Source organism: Eulemur rufifrons, chromosome 7 (assembly GCF_041146395.1).
Source record: "Eulemur rufifrons isolate Redbay chromosome 7, OSU_ERuf_1, whole genome shotgun sequence".
Taxonomy (NCBI): Eukaryota; Metazoa; Chordata; class Mammalia; order Primates; family Lemuridae; genus Eulemur; species Eulemur rufifrons.
The window spans coordinates 239,797,204-239,820,476 of NC_090989.1; the positions used below are offsets into that span (position 1 = coordinate 239,797,204).

The window sequence follows — 23,273 nt, forward strand, 5'->3', positions numbered from 1 at the left end:
AAAAAAAAAAAAAAAAACAAGGAAAAAAAAAAAACAAAAAAACCAAACCCAAAACTTCAAATTATTTGGCCTTAGAATCAAACCTGGTAAAACCTTAGGTTCCAAAGAGAAACCTCCTGGTTCACTGCTATATCAAGCTTTGTCACAGGCCTGATGACCGCTGTCATTTTAGGACAAGCAGGCCCAGCCTTCCCAGAAACCAGCCCAGCCTGGGGCAATTTCTTCCAGGCTCTGAGTGACACCGGAAACCAACAGACCCAACTTGTTAAAAAGTTGCAAGAGCCAAACCAAGGTCTCTGACAAAAATAGGAAAACAGCCTCCAGTAAAGAAACCAGTTAAGACCAGTAAGAGCCAAGATGGCGACATAAATGACCTCTGCTCACCCTTGTAGCTTATTATGCCCTGCTTATAACGTGCTAGCATCTAAAAGAAACTCCCACCAGTGCCATGACAGTTTACAATCACCATAACAATCCCAGATTTTACCTTATGTGATATGAAAACAGAAGGAACGCCTGAATTCCTGGAAATCTCCACCCTTTTCCCAGATAACCATGAATATCCCACCCCTTATTCAGCATATAATTAAGAGATAGCCATAAGCAAAGCTCACCAGCAATGTACGGCTGCTACTGTGCCTATGGGGTAGCCTCCTTGCTGTTTGTTGTTTAATAAATGTTGCTTTCATTTCCAACTTAAGGCTCGTGCTTGAATTCTTTTCTGCAGGAAGCCAAGAACTGTCTTGGCCTTCCGGCCAGACCCCAGTTTTGGGGTCCACTTCCCTGTGTCATGAGCATTTCAAAGAGCCCACAGCTGCTTCTCACAGATCAGGGACCCCTGCCAGCTGCCTGGTTACCAACAGTCCCTTTCCCCCTTCCTCTCTGTGGAATCAGAGCCTGCACTGGTTTGGGTGGGGAGATGCCTGGCAGGTCCAATCGCCATAGGACCTCTTCCTTCCCCTCCATCACCTGTGACTAAGGAGACCCACCCCACGGGACAGCACCACTCTTGCTGGTATGTCGTACAGTGAAGAGGTAGAAGGATGTCCTGTGTTTAGGCACAGAGAACCCAAAACAAGACTTCAGCCCAGGCCCAAGGTTATCTCCACCAGCGCTGGGATGCAATGGAAGTTCAGTATAAAATCTCCCCAAAGGTCCCAAGCAATACAGACTGCTCTCTGCATAGACATGTTGGCTACATACACAGCGCATGGGGGTAAACACACAGACCACAAATTCAATCCCCCCCCCAAAATAAAATTTATTCTTTGCCACGTCATACTTGGCAAGTCTTGATCATTGTGTCACTTCATACAATGATTAAATTAACAAAATACATCTGGATCAGAGAAAACCTCACAGAAACCAGCTTTGACTCCACGAGCACAAAGTAAGGGAGCTGGAGGGCCGGGGGGGGGGGGACCAGGACAGTAGAGAGAGGGTTAAGGGGATTTAATTAGCCAGTGGTAAATTGTCATTTTTCCTGGAGTCAAGTGATTCTCATTTTATTCTAGTATCCTGGAAATGGTGATAAACATTTTTTTTTTTCAATTTGAGGAATTCTTTTTTTCTCCCATGAATAATTCTTAATTGTCTGCTTTTTAAAAGTACTGTGCAATTTCTAAATAACCATTTTTCGAAATCAGACTGACACTGACAATTCCTTCTGATTGGGGTTTCCGGAATCACCCACAGAAAGACGGCTGCTCTGCCGAGAGCCTGCTGGGGAAATCGGCCTGTACATCCTGTGCCCGAAAGGATCCACTTCCTCAAAGGCGTAGCCAGGGGGCTCAGGGTATGAAGCTGGGCACCTGCCCATTTCCTTGGGAGTAAAGTTGATGGCATAGGTGGTCTGGCCCTCCACAGGGATATTTCCTCGAGGGCCAGACCAGGGGGGCTTGCAGCTTTTAGTGTTGCTGGGTGGGTGGGGCACATAGTGGGCCCGAGTGGTGGTCAGGTAGTCCAAGGGCTCCGTGGGAAGGTTCAGCTGGGGAGTGGGCTTGACCAGCTCCATGCGCGTGCTGGCCCACTGCTTGTAGTCATCCTTGGTGGTGGTGGAGCTCTCGAAGCAGCTGCTCTTCTTAACCGGGAGCACCGGTCGGCAGGACTGAGCCGGGGCACCCTTAGGGTACGTGTAATGGGACTGCACTGTTGTCAGAAGATCCATCTTCTCTTCGGGAGGGACATAGGCGATGGGAGTTTTAGAGAATATCTGGGGCGTTGGCCAAGCTTGGTACTTATCTCGAAACTCGGTGGTGTTAGAGAAAGGCACGTCTAGCCCAGGGGGCCTGGCTGGAGGTTTCAAGCTCCTGGCAGGCTCCCCTATCTGGCCCCGGTAGGACTGTTTGTGGGTGGTGAGGCTCTCAAAGGGGATTTCGCAGGGCCTGAACTTCTCTGGCTCATGCACAAAGCGCTTCTCCACAGGGTGGGCCACATAGCTCATCTTGTAGTTAGTCAGGTCCTCCAAGGGGATGTTACAGAGCTTTGGTACTGGCGGAGGTTTATAGCTCATGGTGTTCACAAGGCCCTTTACAGGGTAGTCATCCTGGTGTGTGGTTCTATCATCAAACCTGGTTGATGCTGGCCGGTACTTGTGTTCCGGACGAAGCAGTTCTCGTCTTGGTTGGTTCCAGGGTAAATAATCAGCTGAAATTAATGCAGAAGAGATAATTAATAACAAATCAGGTCACCCAATTTGCATGTATTCCAATGAGGTGTTCTTTGAGACAAGGGAAAAACAGAGAAGATCCCTGCTACCACCAGAACCAAGAGCTCGATGTTTCAACTCTATGGAACTTGCAGGCTACTGTGCAGAAGAGACAGATTTACAGGAACTGTTATCACCCGTTCCCAGCACGCACTCATGCACGCACGCACGCACGCACGCGTGTGTGCACACATACATAGTGCTGCATGCAGGGATTTTAGAAGATCCACAGTCGTGGGAGGATCCGGGCAATACATTCCTGCAGAGAAGTTCAACCACTGGCTTACCCTGACCCAGGAACCGTTCCTTTCTCCTGTAGGGAAGGTGCCCACTCTGAATCAGCATGGAGTAAGTGGGAAGATGCTTCTGCTGTAGTGAGACAGGGGATTCACAACTCACCACTCATGGGCCACCAACTGGACCAACCAGGCCTACCTAGTCATCTGTGGGGTGACAGCCATTGTGTCCCTATAATCCTCACATCCAATCCACATAAATCAAATATGCCGCTCCAAGGGAATATAGACATTATATTGGCTGGTAAGAGAACAATAGCAGTTGCCACTTGTATAAAACTTATTATGTAACAGGCAGTGTTCTAAGTGCTTTGTATATTGTTTAATCTTCAGACAGTCCTAATGAGGTGGGTACTATCAAAATGCCCATTTTACAGATGCAGAAACAGAGAGACACAGAAAATTAGGGAATTTTCCCCAGATCACTTGGCTAGAAGGGGAAAAGCATGAATTCAAGTCCAGATCCAGAGACCATGATCTGACCCGCTCTAATATCCGGTTCTAACAATTAAGGAACACCAACCACGTGCCAGTGAGTTGTGCTCAAGACTTTCCATACACCATCTTTTTTCATCCTCACAATAACCCTTTGTGATAGGTATGACTGTCTCCATTCTACAGATTTCCAAAAGCAAAGGCTCAGAGAGGCTTCAAAAAGCTTGCCCAAAAGTCACATGGCAAGTGAGTTAAGTTGAAATTTAAACCACATAGTTGACTCCAAAGCCATGCTCTTCTGACAGTCCATATCACAGTTAGGGCACTATACTCCTAGATGGTGTGAAGGGTAAAGAAAAAATAACCAGGAAAGATTTGGAGGAGGAGGAGAACTTCAGAACGTTAGAAGAATGAAAAGGATTGCCAGCTACATCTAGGGACGTCCATCTCAAGAGGAACCTCTGCTGAGGGGCTGCAATGGCCAAAGTAAAGGAAGGCTTGGACCCAAAGGAAATCCGCACTAGAGGTGGCCCTCACACATCTTGAGGAGGAGACACTGTCCTTAAAGTGACTCTACTATACAAACTCTTAGGTCAGCTCCAAGACTGAAAGTCCAGGTGAGAAAAATAGGATGGCAAACCACACCGCCAATCAACCACCTTGGCACTGCTGCCATTCTTTCCATAACACTTGGCTCACATCCAAGACCTACATTGCCCTGTTGGGCCCACAAATTACCAGGCCTAAAGTAGCCCATGTGAGCCCTCTGAATCCACAGGGAATTCTCTTGTTTACCACTTTACAAAGACTTACAACAGAAGCAGCTTCCCAGGAGCTTTGGGCATATACGGCCAACACTAGTAGAGTCTGCAGGCATACTTTTCAACAGCTTTATTGAGATATAATTTGCGTAACATAAAATGTACCATCTTAAGTACACAATTCACTGACTTTTATAGAGTTGTGTAACCATCACCAAAATCCAGTTATAGAGCATTTGTCACTTCTTGGCCTTTTGACTAAGTTCAAGTGTAGAACATTTGCATTATGGCAAAAATATCAATCATCCCCATTTGTACTCAATCTTCACTCCCAGCCCCAGCCCTAGGCAACCATTAATGTGCTCTTGGTCTTTATAACTGTGTCCCTTCTGGACATTTCATATGAATGGAATCACATAAGATGTCATGTGTTTTGGTCTGGCTTCTTTCACTTAACACAATGTAATTGAGGTTCATCCATGTCGGACTATGTGTCAGCAGTTCATTCCTTTTTATTGTTGAATAGTATTACATTATATGGATATACCCAAATTTTGTTTATCCATTCACCAATTGATGGATATTCGAGTTGTTTCTACTTTGGGGGTATTATAAAAAATTATGCTATGAATATTTATGGAGAAGTCTGTGTAAACATATGTTTTCATTTATTCTTGAGTAGATACTGAGAAGTGGAATTGCTAGGTTGTACAGTAATCCTATGTTTAGCTTTTTAAGATACTGCCAAATTTTTCCAAAGTGGAAGTGCCATTTTACATTCCCACCAGCAATGCATGAATATTCTCATTTCTCCATGTCCTCACCAATGCTTGTTACTATCTGGGTTTTCTTTATTATAAATATTCTGGTGGGTGTTTAGTTGTTATCTCGTAGTTTCATTTACCTTTCCCTAACAACTAATGATGATGAATATCTCTGCATGTGCTTATTAGCCCTTCATCTATCTTTTTGTCAAAAAGCCTATTCAAATCTTTTGCCCATTTTAAAGTCAGGCTTTTGTCTTCTTATTGAATTCTAAGAGTTTTTCACATATTCTGGATACAAGTCTTATACCAGGTATGTGACTTATGTTTTCCAAGTCTGTCACTTACATTTTCATCTTCTTAATGTTGTCTTTCAAAGCACCCAAAGGTATAGAATTTTGATAAAGTCTGTTTTATGAATCATGCTTTTGATGCCATATCTAAGAAATCTTTGCCTATTCCAAGATATCATAGATTTTCTCCTGTTTTATTTTAAAAGGTTCATAGTTGTAGCTACTACATTTAAGTTTCTGATCCTTTAATTTTTGAGTATGGTGTGGGGTAAAGGTCTAAGTTCATGTTTTCACATGTGGATATTCAACTACTCTGACACCATTTATCAAAAAGACTGTCTTTCCCACACTAAAGTGCCCAGGCATCTTTGTGACAAATCAATTGACAATAGACATAAAGGTTTATTTCTGTACTCTCAATTCAGTTGCATTGGCTATTACATCTGTCTTTATGTCAATACCACACTGTCTTAATTACTGTAGCTTCTTAGTAAAGTTTTGAAACCATGAAGTATAAATGCTTTAGCTTTGTTCTTATTTTTCAAAAAAAAAAAAAAAAACTTTTAGCTATTCTGGTTTACTTCAATTTTATATATATAATTTAGGATCATCTTGCCAATTTCAAAAATAAAAATAAGCCTACTGGGATTTTGATAGGGATTGCACTGAACCTATAGATCAGTCTGGGACAAACTCCATCTTAATAGTATTGAATCTTCCATTCATGAACATAAATGTCTCACCATTCTTTAGATTTTATTTAATTTGTCTCAGCATTGTTTGGTAGTTTTCAGTGTATAAGTCTTACACTTATTTTTTTAAAAAACATTCCAAGTATTTTATTCATTTCGAGGCTACCGGGAAGAGAACTGTTTTCTTAAATTTAGTTTGATTTTCGTTGCTAGGATACAGAAATATAATTGGTTTTTATATACTGCTCTCCAATACTGAAATCTTGCTGAACTCATTTATTATCTCTTTTAGTTTTTGTGAATTCCTTACTATTATCTTTATATAGGATTATGTTGTCTGAATAAAGACAGTTTCACATCTTCCTTTCAAATCTAGATCCATTTGTTTTTCTTGAATTATTGCACTGGCTAGAACCTCCAATATCATGTTGAATGGAAGTGGTGAGAGCTGACATACTAACCTAGCTTCCAATCTCTTAGAGAGAAGGCATTCAGTCTTTCCATATTAAGTATGATGTTTTATAAGTAGACGGTTTTTTGTGGATGTCCTTTATCAGGCTGAGGAAGTTTCCTTGTTGTCCTAAGCTTGCTGAGAGCTTTTATGAGTATTGGACCTTACCAAATGCTTTCTATCAAGTAGCTGTCTGTTACTTTATTAATATGGCATATGACATTGATTTTCTGATGTTACACCAACCTTGCATTCCTGGAAGAAACCCCACAGTTTCAAAAGTACTGATTATTCTGTAGTTGTCTTTTAAATTAAGAGAAAAAAAATGTCTTTTAAATGACTTAAGAGAAAAGTATACATTTACTTATTTACCAGTGCTCTTTATTTCTGTGTGCAGATTTGTGTCACCATCTGGCATCATTTCCTTCTAGCCTGAAGGACTTCCTTTAGTATTACTTATAAGGCAAGTCAGCTAGCAACTAATACAATGTCTGTCAGTCTTTATTTGGGAATGTCTTTATTGTCCCTTCATTTCTGAAGAACATAAATATCACTGGATATAAAATTCTTGGTTGACATTTTCTTTCAGTACTTTGAGTATGTCAACCCACTGCCTGTAGTCCTCCATTGTATCTGAAGTAAACTCAGCTGTTAATGATATCATTTTTCTGCATGTGATGAGTTTTCTTTTTTCCAAATCTTTGTTTGCTTTCAATAGTTGAACTATGATGTCAATAGGTATGGCCCTTTGTGTGTATTCTATTTATATTGTACTTCTTTATTGATAAATATTCTTCATGACATCTGAGAAGTTTCAGCAATTAACCCCTCAAATATTTTTTCTATCCCTTTCTCCTTTTGAGGGTACCATTATGAGCATATTGATATGCTTTATGGTATCTCACAAGGCTGAGTTTATTTTTTTCTATTCTTCAGATTGGATAATCTCTATTGACCTATCTTCTTCATTTCACTGATTCTTTTTTCTGCCAGCTCAAATCTGCTGTTGAGCCCCTATAACTTTTATTTTAGTTATTGCCCTTTCAACTGCAGTTTTTTTTTGTGATTCCCATTGTCTATTTGAGGAACAATTGCTGTCATACTTTATTTCTTTAAATATGGTTTCCTATTGTTCTTTAAATATGTTTATAATAGCTAGTTTGAAGTATTTGTCTGCTAGGTCCAACATCTGTGCTCCTTCAGAGATACTTTTTACTTGACTGCTTTTTTGACTGTTTTCCCATGTGTGGATCATACTTCCCTGTTTCTTTTCATGTCTTATAATTTTCTGTTAAAAATGCAACACTTTAGATACTATGCTGTAGCAACTCTGGCTTTTGTTCCCCCTCTGGGATTTTTTTTTTCCTTGCATTCAGTGGCTTATCTGCACAAATTCTATAGAGTCTTATCTTCTCGACAGTATGTGGCCACTGATATTTTTGCTCATTTTTTCCTTTTTTTTTTTTTTTTTTTAATTATTTTTATTTTTAAGCTTGGCTTCCTAAGGGTCGCCCTATGTCAGCATAGTGTAGTGGTCACCCAATGACTGATCAGAAGTTATATTTGAATACGAGGAAGGGTTTCATCCTTTGCCAATGAATCTGTGTGTGGGTTAGGACACATACACACAAAGATCAGGCAGTTTACAAGTCTAAATTGGCTTTTATTTTTTCTGGGCTTTCTTATATCTCCTCTGCACAGGCACTAGGCCTCACATTTAGCCAGCGATGATGAGTAGATAGGACCCTCTCTGATGTCCCTTGAGCCTGCACACACCTTTGCCCATTGTGCACAGCCTTCCAGATGACCAGCAATATGTATAAGCTTATCAAGGCCTAGCCCACGGAGATCGTTTGGATCTCCCTGTTAAATTTCTAGCAGGTTTGCTGGTCTTTTGCTTGCTACAGTTAGTACTACAACCTCTAACTCGAAAGCTGTTTTCCCTGATTTTTGCCATTGAGATCACTATTGTTTTTATCAAAACCCCTAGATATGCACTCTATTCCCGATCAAGTTAGACCCTACTGGCAGCAGAGCTGATGTTTTCACAGTCTAGCCTGTGCCCAAGCAGAACTACCACACAGATGGAATAGTCGGGAGAGATGATAGAAGCAGTCCCAGGATAAAACATCAGACTTCCAGTGCTCATAACCAAAGGTTCAACAGTTTTTCTTACATAAATGTTGCTCAATTTTTTGTGTGCCTTTGGTTGATTTCTACAATCTTGAAATGGTTGATTTTTACCATTTTGTCTAGTTTCATCATTGCTTTTTGAAAAGAAGATTTGCCAAGCTCCTTACTTCACCACTCCAGAAGTCCTGACATATCCCCAGCCCCTGGCCCCAAGCACACTCTTAAGTTTATTTTAGGCCAATACTACTACCAACTATTTATTCAAAATTGGCTTCATTTTAATTGAAAATCTAATCTTTCTCCAAGAGCCATTAATGGCTCTATCAGCATCTTGAAAGCATTAGGGGCCGTAGAGGGAACCATCTTGCTGAATATAAACCACATGTTTCCCCCACCCCAGACTTTAGGCCTCACTGAAATGGGGGCACCTACCTATAGATGCCTACACGCTGCCTCAAGGTACTTGGGGGTGGGTAGGACAGGGCGTTTCTGGCCCTCTTCTGTGATGGATGAAGTGTTAAGAAAACAGGTTCCTAAGCATAAAGCTGCCTCATGTGATTTCTGATACCCAACAATACAGTTGAAACCACATTATTATCCAGCCTCTGACTTCCTCCACCCAGCATTTATTACAGAAAACCTCCACAGGACCCTGAAAACCTCAGAATTCCACATGACAAACTATTCACACGCCAGTAAAGCCCTTTAGGGCCAGAGTGTCATGTGGGTAATTGGCAAGAACCTCTTTAAAAGGGATTCCATTCAATAATGTGTCTTTAAAAAAAAAAAACTTAGCTAAACCTAAAGCTGAGCATCAAGTAATTACACTCTCAATCTTTCCAATTGCACAGTGTTTTGAAAATGTCACAAATTACAACCAAATGCTGCTGGAGCATATTTTATTGGTGGTTTTCTGGACCCCAGTAAAGGTGCTGGCCATAAGAGTGGAAAGGAAAAAGTTTGCATATTTTTCCTGTGGAACCAATGTAAGCAGAGCATATAGAAAAAATATAGATGATACCCATTGAAATATATATATTTAATGATCTTGATCTTTGAGGGTTTTTTTGGGGGGGGGAAGAGAATCAATATATAGCCATAAGACATGAATGTTGCAATGGAAAAGACGTGCTGAAGCAGCAAAGTTTTACAAGAGACAAGTCATCCAAGGGATGATATATCAAGAAATAAGGCAAGGGTGTGGCCACTCAACACATGCATGAAGTTATTCAGGACTGACCCAAGGGCAGGGTAAATGTCATGGGCCTTCTCAAAACTCACTCTTGCTTCTGGCCAGGACCCACAGGCTAGGTGGGGATTTGTATAGATCTACTGCCAAACTCTGTCACCTGGAGTCCTTGTAAACAATGGTTCAGAATCATTCATTCATTTATTTATTCCTTCACTTGACACACCTTTGTTGTGCCACTCCTTATGTTAAATGCTGAAGATACAGACGTAGGGCATTCAAGGCCCAGTTCTGGAGGCCCTTACGTCATAGGGAAGCAGTGAAATAAATAAACCACTTAAATTAATAGAATCTGATAAGTATTTGCTATGGTCTGAATGTTTCTCAAAATTCATGTATTGAAACTTAATCCCCACTGTGATGGCATTAAGCGGGGAGGCCTTTGGGGTAATGATTAATTCATGAGGGCTCCACCCTGATGATTGGATTAGTGCCACCATTAAAGGGCTGGAGGGAACTATCTTAGGACCTTTTTTGCCTTTTGCCTTTCACCATGTAAGGACACAGCAATAAGGCACCATCTCAGAAGCAGCGACCAGGCCTAACCAGACACCACACTTGCCAGTGGCTTGATCTTGGGCTTCCCAGCCTCTAGAACTGTGAGAAATAAATCTATATTATTGATAAATTACCTGGTCTCAAGGATTTTGTTATAGGAGCACAAACAGAAAGACAGTATTACTCAAAAAAAAAAAAAAAAAAAAAAAAACAAACTATGAAGGCACATAGGTTGCAAACTGGTGCCAAGGGGTTAATCTAATTACAAATATGTTTCCTTTAACTACATACCAATTTGTTTTTAAATCTGATTTTCAGAGGAAAGCTATGAAATCCAACCTCACACGCATATGTTCCCAAAGCAAAAACTCTACCTATCTATGCATGCCTGGTTCTCAGAAGTGCAGTGGATACTTGACTGGTATTTGTTTATTAATTCTGTTTCAGTAGGCAAGCAGTTGACAGGTGCAAGAAGTTTAAGGAAAATGAAGGAGAAGAAAATAGGATTTTCTCAATTTTAACTTTATCAGTAGGGAAAAATCAGCCATGATTCCATTTTAGCAGTGGAATACTCGTTCTTCTATGATTTGCAAAGGACAGTTTGAGATGTAGCTGTGCAAAGAAAGGAACATGGGAAAGCTGGAGGTGGAAGAGATTAAAGCGTAAGTATCAGGTGGGTTTTTTTCTGTGTGTGTATTCTTATCTTGTTGGTTTTTTATGACAGCCACAGATACTCTGATTTTTTTTTACCTTTTTAAAAATTTAAGACAGCCACAGAAGCTGTGATGTATTTTTATTTTGAGGGCTAAGTAGTCTCTCCCTGCACCTAGGGCAAGGTGGGGGAGAGAAACTGAGCCGAGCAGGCAGTTGTTCTAAAGAGCCTCTCACTGTGCCAAGACTCAGGAACCAAGGGGACCCACGAAGAGGGTGTGAAGGAAGGGGAGTTTGTAGCAGGACCTGTCCTATCTCCTGCCCCTATCCCCTACTCCCTCCCCCACTGGAGGAAAGCACTCTTCCACTTTCATTCCTCCATCCCACCTGTTCAGTGTCTGTAATGCCCTGTTTCTGGTCTTCCTGTAAACACTAGCTGAAAAGGGAAAAGAACACACTTTGTAGAGGGAAAAGTGCTACCCTACCATGAACCTGGTTGTATGGACTCCTTTGTAAAACACCCATATGGTATCTGCCAGAGAAGGGAGGGGTAATTGGCAAAGAAAAAGACAGATGCCTGACCCCTTGGAGCTTACAGTCTGGCCAAGGGGACAAATATTAAACAAAACTAATGAATGACAAGACAAAGAAGTGCAAGGCACCAGAGAGCATCCAGTCTGGCATGGGGGGAAGGTCTGGGAATGTGACATTTCAGCTATTAGCTGAAGGATGAGTTCTAGAGCAAGGAAGCAGAGGGCTCTATACAGAAGGAATCACATGTGCTAAATGCCCTGAGGAAGAAAAGAAATGCAGGAAGAAAACTGGAAGAGGCCTGGAGCAGAGGGGCTCAGGGAGGAGAAGGCAGGACCTCCATGGCATCAGCGGAGGCAGTCAAGGTTTGGGATGTTATCCTAAGAACCACAATGATTATTTGATGGGTTTTAAGAAAAGGAGAGGTCAGACTGGATTGCCATTTTTAAAAGACCTCTCCTTCTTCCTTTCTGTGGCAAATGGATAAGAGCTGACAAGTCTAGAGATATGCTCAGGTGTGTGCCCAGGTGTAGACATGGAGAAGGCAGGATGAGGGCTTTGCCAGAAGGAAACAATGAGAGGACAGAAGGGATAGGGAGTTTAGGGTATTAGCAGGAGATGGGCTGCAATGATATAACATGGAATAGGCTCCATGGGGAGAGGGAAGGGTGAGGTGTCAATAGACGAGAGTTCCTAGCAAGGTCAAGGACTGTTGTGGTGGGAGCAGATAAAAGAACAAGCAGAAGGACAGGATGTTGGGGTGCACAAAGGCTTTGGAGGTGGGGCCACTTTGGGGGATGATAACATCCGGAACGTAGCTTGACGAAAGGTGGCTATGAGGGAGTGTTAGAAAAGGAAGTTGAAGATAAGAAACTCACAGGACAAAGCCCCGGTTGCTGAAGAGGCCCACACCAGTCCAGCCCCGAGTCTCAGTTCCTGGGAGAAGCAGAGAAGCTCAACCATACCTGAGGTCTTCCAGAATGACAGATTTAGAGTTCTTTCTAGTAAGAGTCTTCCATCCCTCCACCTCCCCACTCCAGCCTAAATGCTTGGCTTGACTTAATAATAAGCAACCTTCATCACAGTCATTTAGAGGTCCATGAACTTTTTAGCATGTCCTTCTATGGAAACAGTGGGTGTCCTAGCAGGAGTTATCGATTGCAAACCTGGCCTCCCCTCACACGGTTTCGGTCTTTGTGGCCAAGCTCCACAGAGTGGGCATCCACCACACTGCTTGCCCGACACCTATAGCTGCATGTCTCGTTTCTCCTGCTAGATGAGAGGGATAAGGGCGGGTCATTATACTTCCTTCACAGTTCCCAGGACTATGCCTGATAGGTAATAGGTACGCAATAAGGAATGAAGCAACTCATTTACATAAAGCTCAAGACTATAATAGCAAAACTAATTGAAGATATTAAAGGTTGGCATAATTGTTACATTCTGGTAGGGGACAGTACGTGAAGGGAGTAGTAGTGTTGTATTTCCTGATCTGGGTGTCATTTCTATGGGTGTGTTCAGTAGAAATTCACTGCTCTATATAATTATGATTTGCATACTTTTCTGTACATATGTTACATTTCAATTTTTTTTTTAATGGATGAAGGAATCACTCAATTAGTTGTAGAAACCAATTTAGCTTGAACTTCAAATGCTTCCGCAGTGTAAGACTCAAACAGCAAGCTAAGGCAGGGGTTGGCAAATATTTTCTATAAAGGGCCAGATAGTAAGTGTCTTAGGCCTCCCAGGCCATAGGGTCTCTTTCACAACTACTCAATTTTGCCATATAGCGCAAAAAGTAGCCACAGATAATGCATAAATGAATGAGTATAGCTGTGCTCCAATGAAACATACTTATGAATACCAGACTTTGAATTTCATATAATGTATCATTTTCACTGTCCTGAAATGATATTCTTTTGATTTTTTTTTAACTATTTAAAAATTTTTAAACCATTCTTAGCTCTCCAGCTACACAAAAACAGGCTGCTGGCCAGAGCTGGCCTGGGGGAAATAGTTCACCGGTGACCCTTGCACTAAGGGGATGTGCACATAAAACACAGTTCCTGGCCTATCCTACCCCTAGTCTGCCCCTCAAGCACTCACCCACCTTTGTAAGTAGGCAAACACTCCATCTTGGTGCCACATGGATATTTACTGTCCCGAGGTTTGATGGGGTCCGTGCGACACACAGAGTAGGGGTTGTAATCTTGTTTGTATGTTGTGAGCAAATCCATGTTCTCTCCACTTGGGACAAACTGCTTGTGCTGGTGGAGCTTCACTGGTACCACTTTGTGAAGCCCAAAATCTCTTCTGTAAGGAAAATAAGTGCATGTCATTGGGGTCCTTGGCTTGGAATAAGGCTTAAGTTTTCCAGTCAACCCAACTCTACAAATGTTTGCTGAGAAGTCACCTTCTACTCTATCCCCCAACTGCAACTGCTTTTCCTTCTATGTTTCCCACTTTTGAAAAAGGCACCACCATTTCCTTCTCACCCAAGCCGGGCACCTGGACATCATCCCTGACTCCCTCCCCTTGCGGCCCCCGAGTCTGTCGTTCACCAAGTGCAGCCCCTCCACCCCATGGCTTTTCCTTCCCCCTTGGTCCAGCCCAGGGCCATTTCTCACTTGGAACAGGTGGCAGCCTACCCCTGAGCTTCCTGCTTCACTCCTGCCACTTCTACTTTAACCCCATAGTGTGGCCAAAATAAACTCTCTAAATAAAGATCAGACCATCTCTCTCCCCCGCTTAAAAATCTTCCAGATAAAAATCCAACTTTCTATCATGATTTATAAGCTTTCCTGGACCTGGGCCCTGCCTTACTTCCCAATCCTCACACCTCCCGCCATCTCCACCCCGCCCGACCACACTGCCCTCCCACCACCATAAAGGGCCCCTCTTCCCGGCCTGCTCCCACCCACTCTCTTCACTGTGAACCACCACCTCCCTTCACTGTGTTCCCAAAAGCTTCTCCCGTGAACGTTTATCTCCTTCCTCTATTTGGCATCACAGAAAAGAAAAAAAGTACAATAAATGGAGATCCCGAATCTTTCGTTTCTCCACTATCTGCTGTCAGTGCCCCCATTATTTCAGAGAGTATGAAAACACTAGGATTGAAAAAGCATGATGGTCTTCACCAAGCAGGAAGCAGTCCCCTCTCAAAGCATCCCACAGTGACAAAAAGACCCAGCTGCTCCCTGCAACGCCATCGGGAACCACCCTGGCAACACCAGGACTCAAGCTTGGGCTCGGGCTGCCCACCAGGGCAGTCTCAACTTCCCACTTCTCAACACTAACAACTTTCCCCCCAAGGGCTTTTGCTTCACACAACAGACCACTCTTGCCTGGAACCCATTTATCCTACTGGACAAGAGGAAGGTGGATTTTCCCTGACGGTGCTTGCCAAAACAACCCCACCAAGGGAAGGGGAAGGTTTCCGGACAGGAAAACATTAGGCCCAAACACCAATAAAACCTACTTCCCGGCCACAATCTGGAGCAGTGTTATTGAGCCATGCTTGACTAGCAAAGGTAACACGCTCCACTGTAACCTGTCTTGCATGAATTATACACGTGGTTGTCAATAAACACAAACCGGGTGCCGAAACTGCTGGGGATGGGATGGGAGGAAGGAGTTAGGAAGCAGGAGAATTAGTCTCTCTAGGGCTCTAAGGAGGAAATGGGAGATGCTTCAGTTGAACTCCCATAACACCCTCTGGGTAGATTTAAAAATATACTGTAGCCACAGTTACAGGAGGTTCGACCTGAGCTCCCTTCCCATGGGCCCCACTGTTGGCCTGAGGTGTCTGGAAGCTCACTGTGGATATCGGGGCTCATGGAGTGAACAGGCCAGACAAGAAGCCAGGGGTCAACTTCACACTTTCACCCTTCTTGGTGAACAAATGTCACCCTGATGTGTGTTCATACTAAAGCAACTGCATCTTAAAACCTTAGGCTACAGAGACAAATGGAAATGCCCAATTTTTCTGTCTGAAAAGCAATTAACTGGAAAGGGGCTTTTGGTTGGAAAGCTTGCCTTCTAAAGGGAGTGCTCCCAAGGGAAGTTGGGCTCTCCTCATTCACTCCCAGAAGGGATGCAATGGGGTTTTGAGGCAACCTGAGACTATACATTGCTAAACCCTCATAAACCCACATTCAGTGACGGCTACCCAAGCCTTCAGCCTTCTTCACTTCCAAGCAGCATCAGAAGACACCAAGGCCAAGAGGTGAGGAACAAAGCCAATGCCTGAGCTGCCACGTCAAGCCCTCCAACCTCAGAGCACCCAGGAGCGCTTTCCAGCCGTGGGCCTGCCACGCTCACCTGCACCTGCGCAACTGCGCACAGAGACCATGGCATCCTCTCCTGCTGGTACAGCTACTGTCCTCTCAGAGATGCTGCAAGAATCTTCCTTCAAGGGCTGCCAGGCTCTCTGACAACTAAAGCACATTTAATGCCCCCGTCTCTTGCTGCTTCTATAGGTAAAAAGTACACAACCATACTCGCCAGTTCCTGGGCTATCCTGACATGGGTTTCTCAAAGACAAAAGCGAATGCAGCAAAATCCTTGCTCCCCATGTTTAGGGAATGAAATTGTTAATCTCCTTCTCTAGTAATAAAATTTAACTTCCTTTGTAAATGTGCATCTATGGTTCAATTTATTGATCAGGTATAACTAAGGCAAATGATTATGAGAAAAAAATTATCTTCTTCTGAAGACAGGAAAAAGTTTAAACTGAAAGTTTGATTTATATATACCCTAGCTGACAATAGTTACTGTGGCTTCAGAGTGAATTTACTCAGAATTTATGTGTTTCCTCATTATGTTTTTATGTTGAGAACACTCACTGAAACCTGTCATTAACCACAACATAACTGCATGTCCCCAATCACACATAACCTTACAGCTTTTAAGTTCACGTCAAAGAAAAGTCTTTATTCTTCCCCACAATTGCTCAAATTGAATAGCTTTTTTTCAATTATTGTATTTTAAGGACACTGGCTTTTCCTGTGGCACATTCCCCAGTCCCTGTGCCCACTGTGGCCACGAACTAAGAAAAAAAAAAACTGGTCAAAGATGTAAGTTTCTTTTGGGTAAGTAGCTATAAAAGTTATATAGTATGGAAGGCCAAGAGTTAAACTCAGAGTTAAGCAAAGGTTAAAGTGGCCCTGCTGGGGAAGTCATAACAACTTGACTTCAAATCATTTGGCAAAGCTAAAGAAAGGTGTTTGACAAGAATCTGACAAAGGGAAAGAGGAAATAACAGCTAACTAGGGTCATGAGCCTGGAAGTGGAAAATGGAGATTTTCACCATGACAAAGGGGCCATGCAACATTTTTTTTTTAATCTATGTTTAATGTTTATCTAACCTCAGAAATTGTTAGTGTGTCCAAGTAAGAGGAGTCCCTCCCCTTGCCCAAAGCAAAGCTTTCACCCCTACTCTGAATCCCGCCCCTCCCCTTCTCAGGAAGCTCGTCTGTGGACACCTCCTAGACTGTGGTTTTATCTCCTCCTCTGTATACGGAGGGTCTCCCATCTTTAAAAGAAATAAAACACGGCACAACCCTCACTGGACTCCATTTTCCTCTAGTTCTCTTCTCCCTCCCTTCTGCAAGTGCAGACTTGTCTTCCTCAGCTCCCACTCGGGCCACACCCCTCCAATCTGATTCTACCCACTCCTTGCTCTAGGCACGGCCTCGAGGTGCTGCCCTTTCCAGATCCAATCGTTCTTTCTCCTGATCGCACTGTGTCCTTGTCATAGCATCTATCCTTTCGCTCATTGTTTGAATACTCTCTCCCTTGACTTCTGTGATACAAGACTATTCCTCGTGATTTGTTCCCTCTCAATCTCCCCTGTAGGGCATTGCTCTTTGTCCACTGATTTGTTTTATTATTTCCACATGTAATTCTCAAACTTCCCAGGGTCAAAAGGCACCCTCTAAGGAAACCAGTCTGTCATCCCAGGCAGGTTGGGGAGCCCATCCCAATACACCGAGAAAGATCCCTCAGCTGAGTCACAGGGGCTTGATTTGTGCCCCTGATCCTGACGGGACACACAGAGTCCTGGTCTTCACTGTAACAGATGGCATTCCAAGCACATGCCCTCCAGGATCCAAGTAACACAGTCCCTATCTCCTCCTCTACCCTCTCAGTGCCTCAACTTCCACCGAGGCTGAGGCTAACATCTGCCCTCACTTCATACACACTCTGGACAAAATAGAAAAAACTACCTAAAAGCACTAGTGAGTAACCAAAACAGGCAGATTCTGGAAGCGGCCAACAGACAGAAGAAGAAAATGGCCATCTAACAGCTAAAAGGCAAGTCTTTCTTGATTATCTTTTCTTGATTAAAGGACCAGAGGAATAACTTTGAGGCAACCACAGGTGCTGGAAAATGCAGAAGGAATCCCAAAAAGGAGAAAGCCAAAGACAAGAAGCCCCAGATTCTGTACATAAACTGGGCCCAAAATCTCTGCTTGACCAATTTGCATAAGCAGGCAAACTTTAAGCAACCATGCTACAGATAAAGAACTGAGATGTGAACTGCCAACCAAGACATGGAGTTTGCACTTTGAGCCTGTCCAGAAAAAAAAAAAAAAAAAATGCTCTTTGCAGGAATATAAAAAATATCTAGAGAGTCTACAACAAATAACATTCACAATGTACAAAATCAGTCCAAAATTACTTGACATATAGAAAAATCTGACCCATGCTCAAAAAAAAATAAGGCAATTATAGAGACCAACCCCCAAGCAGACTCAGATGTTGGAATTAGCAGACAGGATTTTAAAATAAGGTCATGATGAATTAAAGGATAGGCAATCACAGAAGAGAAATAGAAACATGTTAATAAAAATAACCAAATGTAAATTCTAAAACTGAAAAACACAAGATGCAGAATAAAACATTCTCTGTATGAGCTTAATAGCAGAATAAAGATACGGGAGGAAAAACTTGGTGAACGTGAAACTAGATTTAACAGAAACCACCCAATCTGAAGAAGAAAGAGGGAAAAAAAAGATTGGGGGAAAGAAATGGAGCATCAGAGACAGAAAAAAATGCTTGAGGAAATAATGACCAAAATGTTTGCAAATTTAATCAAAGACCATTCAAAGGCTCTGAAACTGCGCAGGCAAGCCCAGAGCTGAGACCCGCATCTGTATGTCTTCATCAGTTCCCAGGCCCAGTCTGTGGAGGCAAGTAAGCGTATCCCCAGCGGTACAGCTCTGAGTAGGGCGTTGAGCATACATTTGAACAAATAATGTGTAGAATTCAGTGGGTGGGGCAAGACACACACCTGCTACCAGCTTTCTTCCTACTTTCCCAGATTTCGGAGGATTACCCAGTGCCAGCTTCTCTCTTAGCTCTTCCCTCCCTTACTCTCCTTAGTTTACCAAGGAGTCTCGCCAACAATGAGTGTATGCTACCAACTCCCTGCCCTCTGCCTTTCAGCCAAACCCATCAAGTCTGAACCCAATTCTACCTCCCCCCTCTGTGCCTCCCTCCCACTCTACCCACAGTCCTGCTTTCTTTAGGATAAACGTGTAACACCACTGAAGACTCACCTCTGTCTGCAGAGGCTATTCATTCTGCCCGTCTTTAGGGAGCTGGCTTAGCCAACAGAAATAAATGTCCCTAACTGGGGCCCAAGTGTTTCACAGGGTGACATGCCTAAGGGGAAATGAGGCTTGAAGTGCAAACCTCTTATTCATAAATTGATCTCGGGTCTATCTGAACGAAAGGCAGATCCTATCCTAGAGAATCACCAAGAGCTGCAAGAAACAGTTTAACACTAAGAAGGGCTGGAAATCGCAAGCATTCCCCTCATGGCACCTGCTGTAAATCCCCAAGATTTATGGTCAGTAAGAGTCATGTGCAGCTGTAATCATGCCCCATGCTGGGATGATAACCTTTCCAGAAACCAGGTGTTTTTTGTGTCTGGGCTTAATCACCAAACCCAGCTAAGCCCTAGGCTACATGACATTTTCATTCAGCAGGTGGGAGCCCCCATCCAACCTCAGAAACTAAGCGGGGTCAAAGTTTAGATAAAGAAGTAGGTGGGATGGTCCAGTAATGAGTCTTAAGAGTAGAGGGGGGACAATCTGAGCAGACACAGAGGGGTGCAGATGGGGGGCTGACTCCTCCCTTCCCCTAGAAGCCCCTGGTGGAACACTCCAATAGAGGCTTCTCTACCTTTCCTGACAGCAGCAGAATTTTGTTCTCGGTCTATGAAAACTAGTGGCCAGCATGGCAGGCACAGGGTTGAGAGAGAACAAAATCAAGGTAGAAGGGAGAGAATAGATGCCTCCTTTCGTATCTTCCTAGAAAATAGAGGAGAACAGAGACCCATGTCTGCTCTTTTTCTTCCTCATGAGTCACTTTGATCCTGCCAGTTTTTCTTTTTAATGGCCTTTTGATCATTAACAGCTTATTTTGGAAATGCTTTCAGTATCTGCATTCTTCCACTTTAGCCACATCTTGATGTAAATGATATTTATTGTTACTCTGGCTCTGCCAGAAGCAGAGGGGCCTTCTGGGTGATATGTTTATTGTTGCAAGTGACACAAAGCAAGGATAATTTAGGACAGGTCAGAGGGTAAGTTTTTGTTTTGCAAGCACCAGCGGGAGGAGTGAGGGTACGTGGGGTTGTATCTGGGGCCTTAGAGCTTGGTGATGGGGCAGAGCTCCCGCCCAAGCTGAGGGTTCGTCCTCATTCTCCTAAGCTTGTGGGCAACTAACAAAGAGCATCCCCCCGACATCCAGCCCTCAAAGCATCCTTTTCTACACTTCCAGGACAGGAAATAGAACATCTGAAGTCAACTGTACAACTCACATTGTGCTCTTGATTTCTTGTAAATTGGGTAGGAGGCTGAACATGTCTGCAAACCATCCCTCATCACCTCTCTCATCCTCGTCTACCAATTACATGTCTCTTATCCACGTGCGTAGGGCTCTTCATTGAGGTTGACCAGGGTTTCTTAAAAGGAAAGCCGTGCTCAGGAATGGTCCACATCTCTCACTGTGGTCTGTAGACTCTCAGAGACTAAGGATGCTGTTTTCTTGGCAAAATGAAGCCCCAACTTTAAGGTTCATATTGTTTAATAAATCACAGGTTGAAAAAATCATTACATAAGTTACAATTTTTTAATACATCAGAAACCAGAAACATCATGCTTTAAACTAAATCATTTAAGATACATGCTTAGAATAAAAGTGACCTGATTTGAATCAAGCATTCGACAAGGCCCTCGACGCCCCCTCATTCTCTAGCTGCCCCTGCCCAGAGATCTCTGCCAACCTGAGGACTCCTTTTGGCCTTGTTTATCCATCTGTGGGTCCCCCTGCCCCCATAACCCAGACAGGGACTTCCTGTGGATCTAGAAGATAGCAGCTTTTAGTCAATAGGAGCACCTACAACCCACAACCTCATCTAGCCCTATCCCAAGGAAAACCTGGAGACAGAATGTGTTAGAGCTGTTAGGCTTTACCTGAGCCATCCGGGCCCTTTACTAGCACAAAATTATGAGGCACATGGGGAGCAACAGGAAGAGAAGTCACCAGGTCGTGAGCACCTGTAATGTGCAAGCACTACGCTGGCACAATTAACACGCACCATCGTCTCTGCCTCACAGCAATCCTGCCCTTCAGAAAGGAGGAATGGAGAAGGCAGACAACACATCAATCTTTCAGGTCTCACCTGGGGACAAAACTGTATCATCGGAGACTCTACCCAATCACACCAAAACTTGTTTCTACTCTACTGGATCACCAGTCACTGGCCACTACCTGGAGGTCACTAACCTAATTGTCAGTAGCAGATTCTGCTAGAGCCTTACAACATGTGGAACAACCTAAGACTGAGAATCTTCCTCCACAACCTCAATACAGACACCACGACACTAATATGCTGAGTCACGTGGCCCACGCTCTGCACAGACCTAGATCAAAAAAATCTTAGTTTGGAAATCAAGAGTAATTGAAAAGGAAATATATTTTTTGGTTGGTTGGTTGTTGGTTTTTTCTGAGACAAGGTCTTGCTGTCCCCTGGGCTAGAGTGCAGTGGCATCAGCATAGCTCACTGCAACCTCACACTCCTGGGCTGAGGCAATCCTCCTGCCTCAGCCTACTGAGTAGCTAGGACTAGAGGTCTGTGCTACCACACCCGGCTAATTTTTCTATTTGTAGTAGAGATGGGGTCTCATTCTTGCTCAGGCTGATCTCGAACTCCTGAGTTCAAGCTATCCTCCTGCCTCGGCCTCCCAGAGTGCTAGGATTACAGGCATGACCCACCACGTCCAGCCACTATTGTTCATATTTCTTAAAGCACATTTAGGAGAGGCCGGGCACAGTGGCTCATGCCTGTAATCCTAGCACTCTGGGAGGCCGAGGCAGGCAGATCGTTTGAGCTCAGGAGTTCAAAACCAGCCTGAGCAAGAGCGAGACCCTGTCTCTACTAAAAATTAAAAAAGAAATTAGCTGGACAATTAAAAATATATAGAAAAAATTAGCCGGGCATGGTGGCACATGCCTGTAGTCCCAGCTACTCGGGAGGCTGAAGCAGGAGGATTACTTGAGCCCAGGAGTTTGAGGTTGCTGTGAGCTAGGCTGACGCCACAGCACTCTAGCCAGGGTGACAGAGTGGGACTCTGCCTCAAAAAAAAAAAAGAAGAACATTTAGGAGAACTCTAATTCAAAACCTACAGCATAATTTCCAAAAAGGCTCATTTTTTCCCCTATTATCAAGTTCTCTTTCACCACCACCACCACCCAAGCTGATCTGGATCCTTTCATGTGACAAAGCTCAAAACTCCTTAGTCAGCAGCAGCACCTCCCCCCCAGCCTTTTTTGCATCCCTTTATTACTTTACTTATCTTCCAACCTTTATTATTTAACAAATAGATCAGTTTAGCCTTCCTCTGCACCTAACCCCAGCAAGCAAGAATCATTTTTAAGGGGGAGTGTGGGAAAAACTGAGCAGGCTAATAGATGCAGGGTTTTTTCCAGCGATACAGTACATTAGCATTAAGATACCATATGTCTATACTGCACACTAATGCATTAATACTGCACATTGCATTAATATTGTACATTAGTACTGTACATTGCTACTTTAATGTTATACTTGCATACATTGATACTATTTGTCCTCACCTTGCTGTGGTCAGGCCTTCCATTGGTATGGACCCTTTCCGGTACTCCATCCTGGGCTTGAAAGACTCTCTGGGCAGGTAAGAGTGATAGAGAGGGTAGTTCTCGGTGTATTCGGAGAGAAGACATGGTTTCTCTGTTTTATCATAAATCTTCGTAGGGAGATGTGGACAGTGATGCCGCCTATAAAAGACACACGGAGTTAGGTTGGTTGCCTTCTTGGGGGGAATACATCCATTTTGATAAGGCTACCTCCTCCAAATGTGACCCAGACTAGAGTAATAAAACCATAAGACTGCCAGCACTGAAAACCAGAATTTAACCCTTCTTCTTTCCAACTAAACCATGTGAAGTAGCCAGAATTTAGAAGATGGTCTATAACTGCAATGGTTAATCAAAATTCCTTTGGTCATACAATTACACACAAGCATGGCTGGTGTTCAGCTGTTACACATGCCACACTACTTTTTATGAACACTGGAATACTTCCATACCATAATAGAAAGTGGCTGTGGTCCCCGAGCTCTCTGTGTGCCACCCAGCTGCCCAACACCCTCCCAACCACCCAGTAAATAAGGGCTTAATACTGACCTAACAGGGTGCTCCAAGCCTCTACTCTGGGGCCAGATCAATGTCTTTTCTAACTGGCCAGTTCCTACGCCAATTC

At 43.4% G+C, this 23,273-nt stretch overlaps 1 protein-coding gene across 1 annotated transcript; it reads right to left on the reverse strand.

The window, feature by feature from the left end:
• Window positions 1-1,231: 1,231 nt before the first annotated feature.
• Window positions 1,232-22,789, reverse strand: SAXO1 (stabilizer of axonemal microtubules 1). Its single transcript, XM_069474228.1, has 3 exons — window positions 22,610-22,789; window positions 13,572-13,774; window positions 1,232-2,646 (listed from the first exon to the last, which is right to left on the reverse strand). Exons 1-3 carry the CDS (start codon window positions 22,657-22,659, stop codon window positions 1,643-1,645), a joined length of 1,257 nt encoding a protein of 418 aa, XP_069330329.1. The 5' UTR covers window positions 22,660-22,789; the 3' UTR covers window positions 1,232-1,642.
• Between the last annotated feature and the right edge of the window lie 484 nt (window positions 22,790-23,273).

What these genes read in the sequence shown, in the direction of transcription:
- SAXO1 (XM_069474228.1), bottom strand. Translation starts at nt 22,659, where the DNA reads ATGGAGTACCGGAAAGGGTCCATACCAATGGAAGGCCTGACCACAGCA. An exon ending in GAAGGCCTGACCACAGCAAG is followed by an intron (nt 13,775 to 22,609) that starts GTGAGGACAAAT and finishes TTTTCCTTACAG; the next exon opens with AAGAGATTTTGGGCTTCACA. An exon ending in GTGTTTGCCTACTTACAAAG is followed by an intron (nt 2,647 to 13,571) that starts GTGGGTGAGTGC and finishes CATTAATTTCAG; the next exon opens with CTGATTATTTACCCTGGAAC.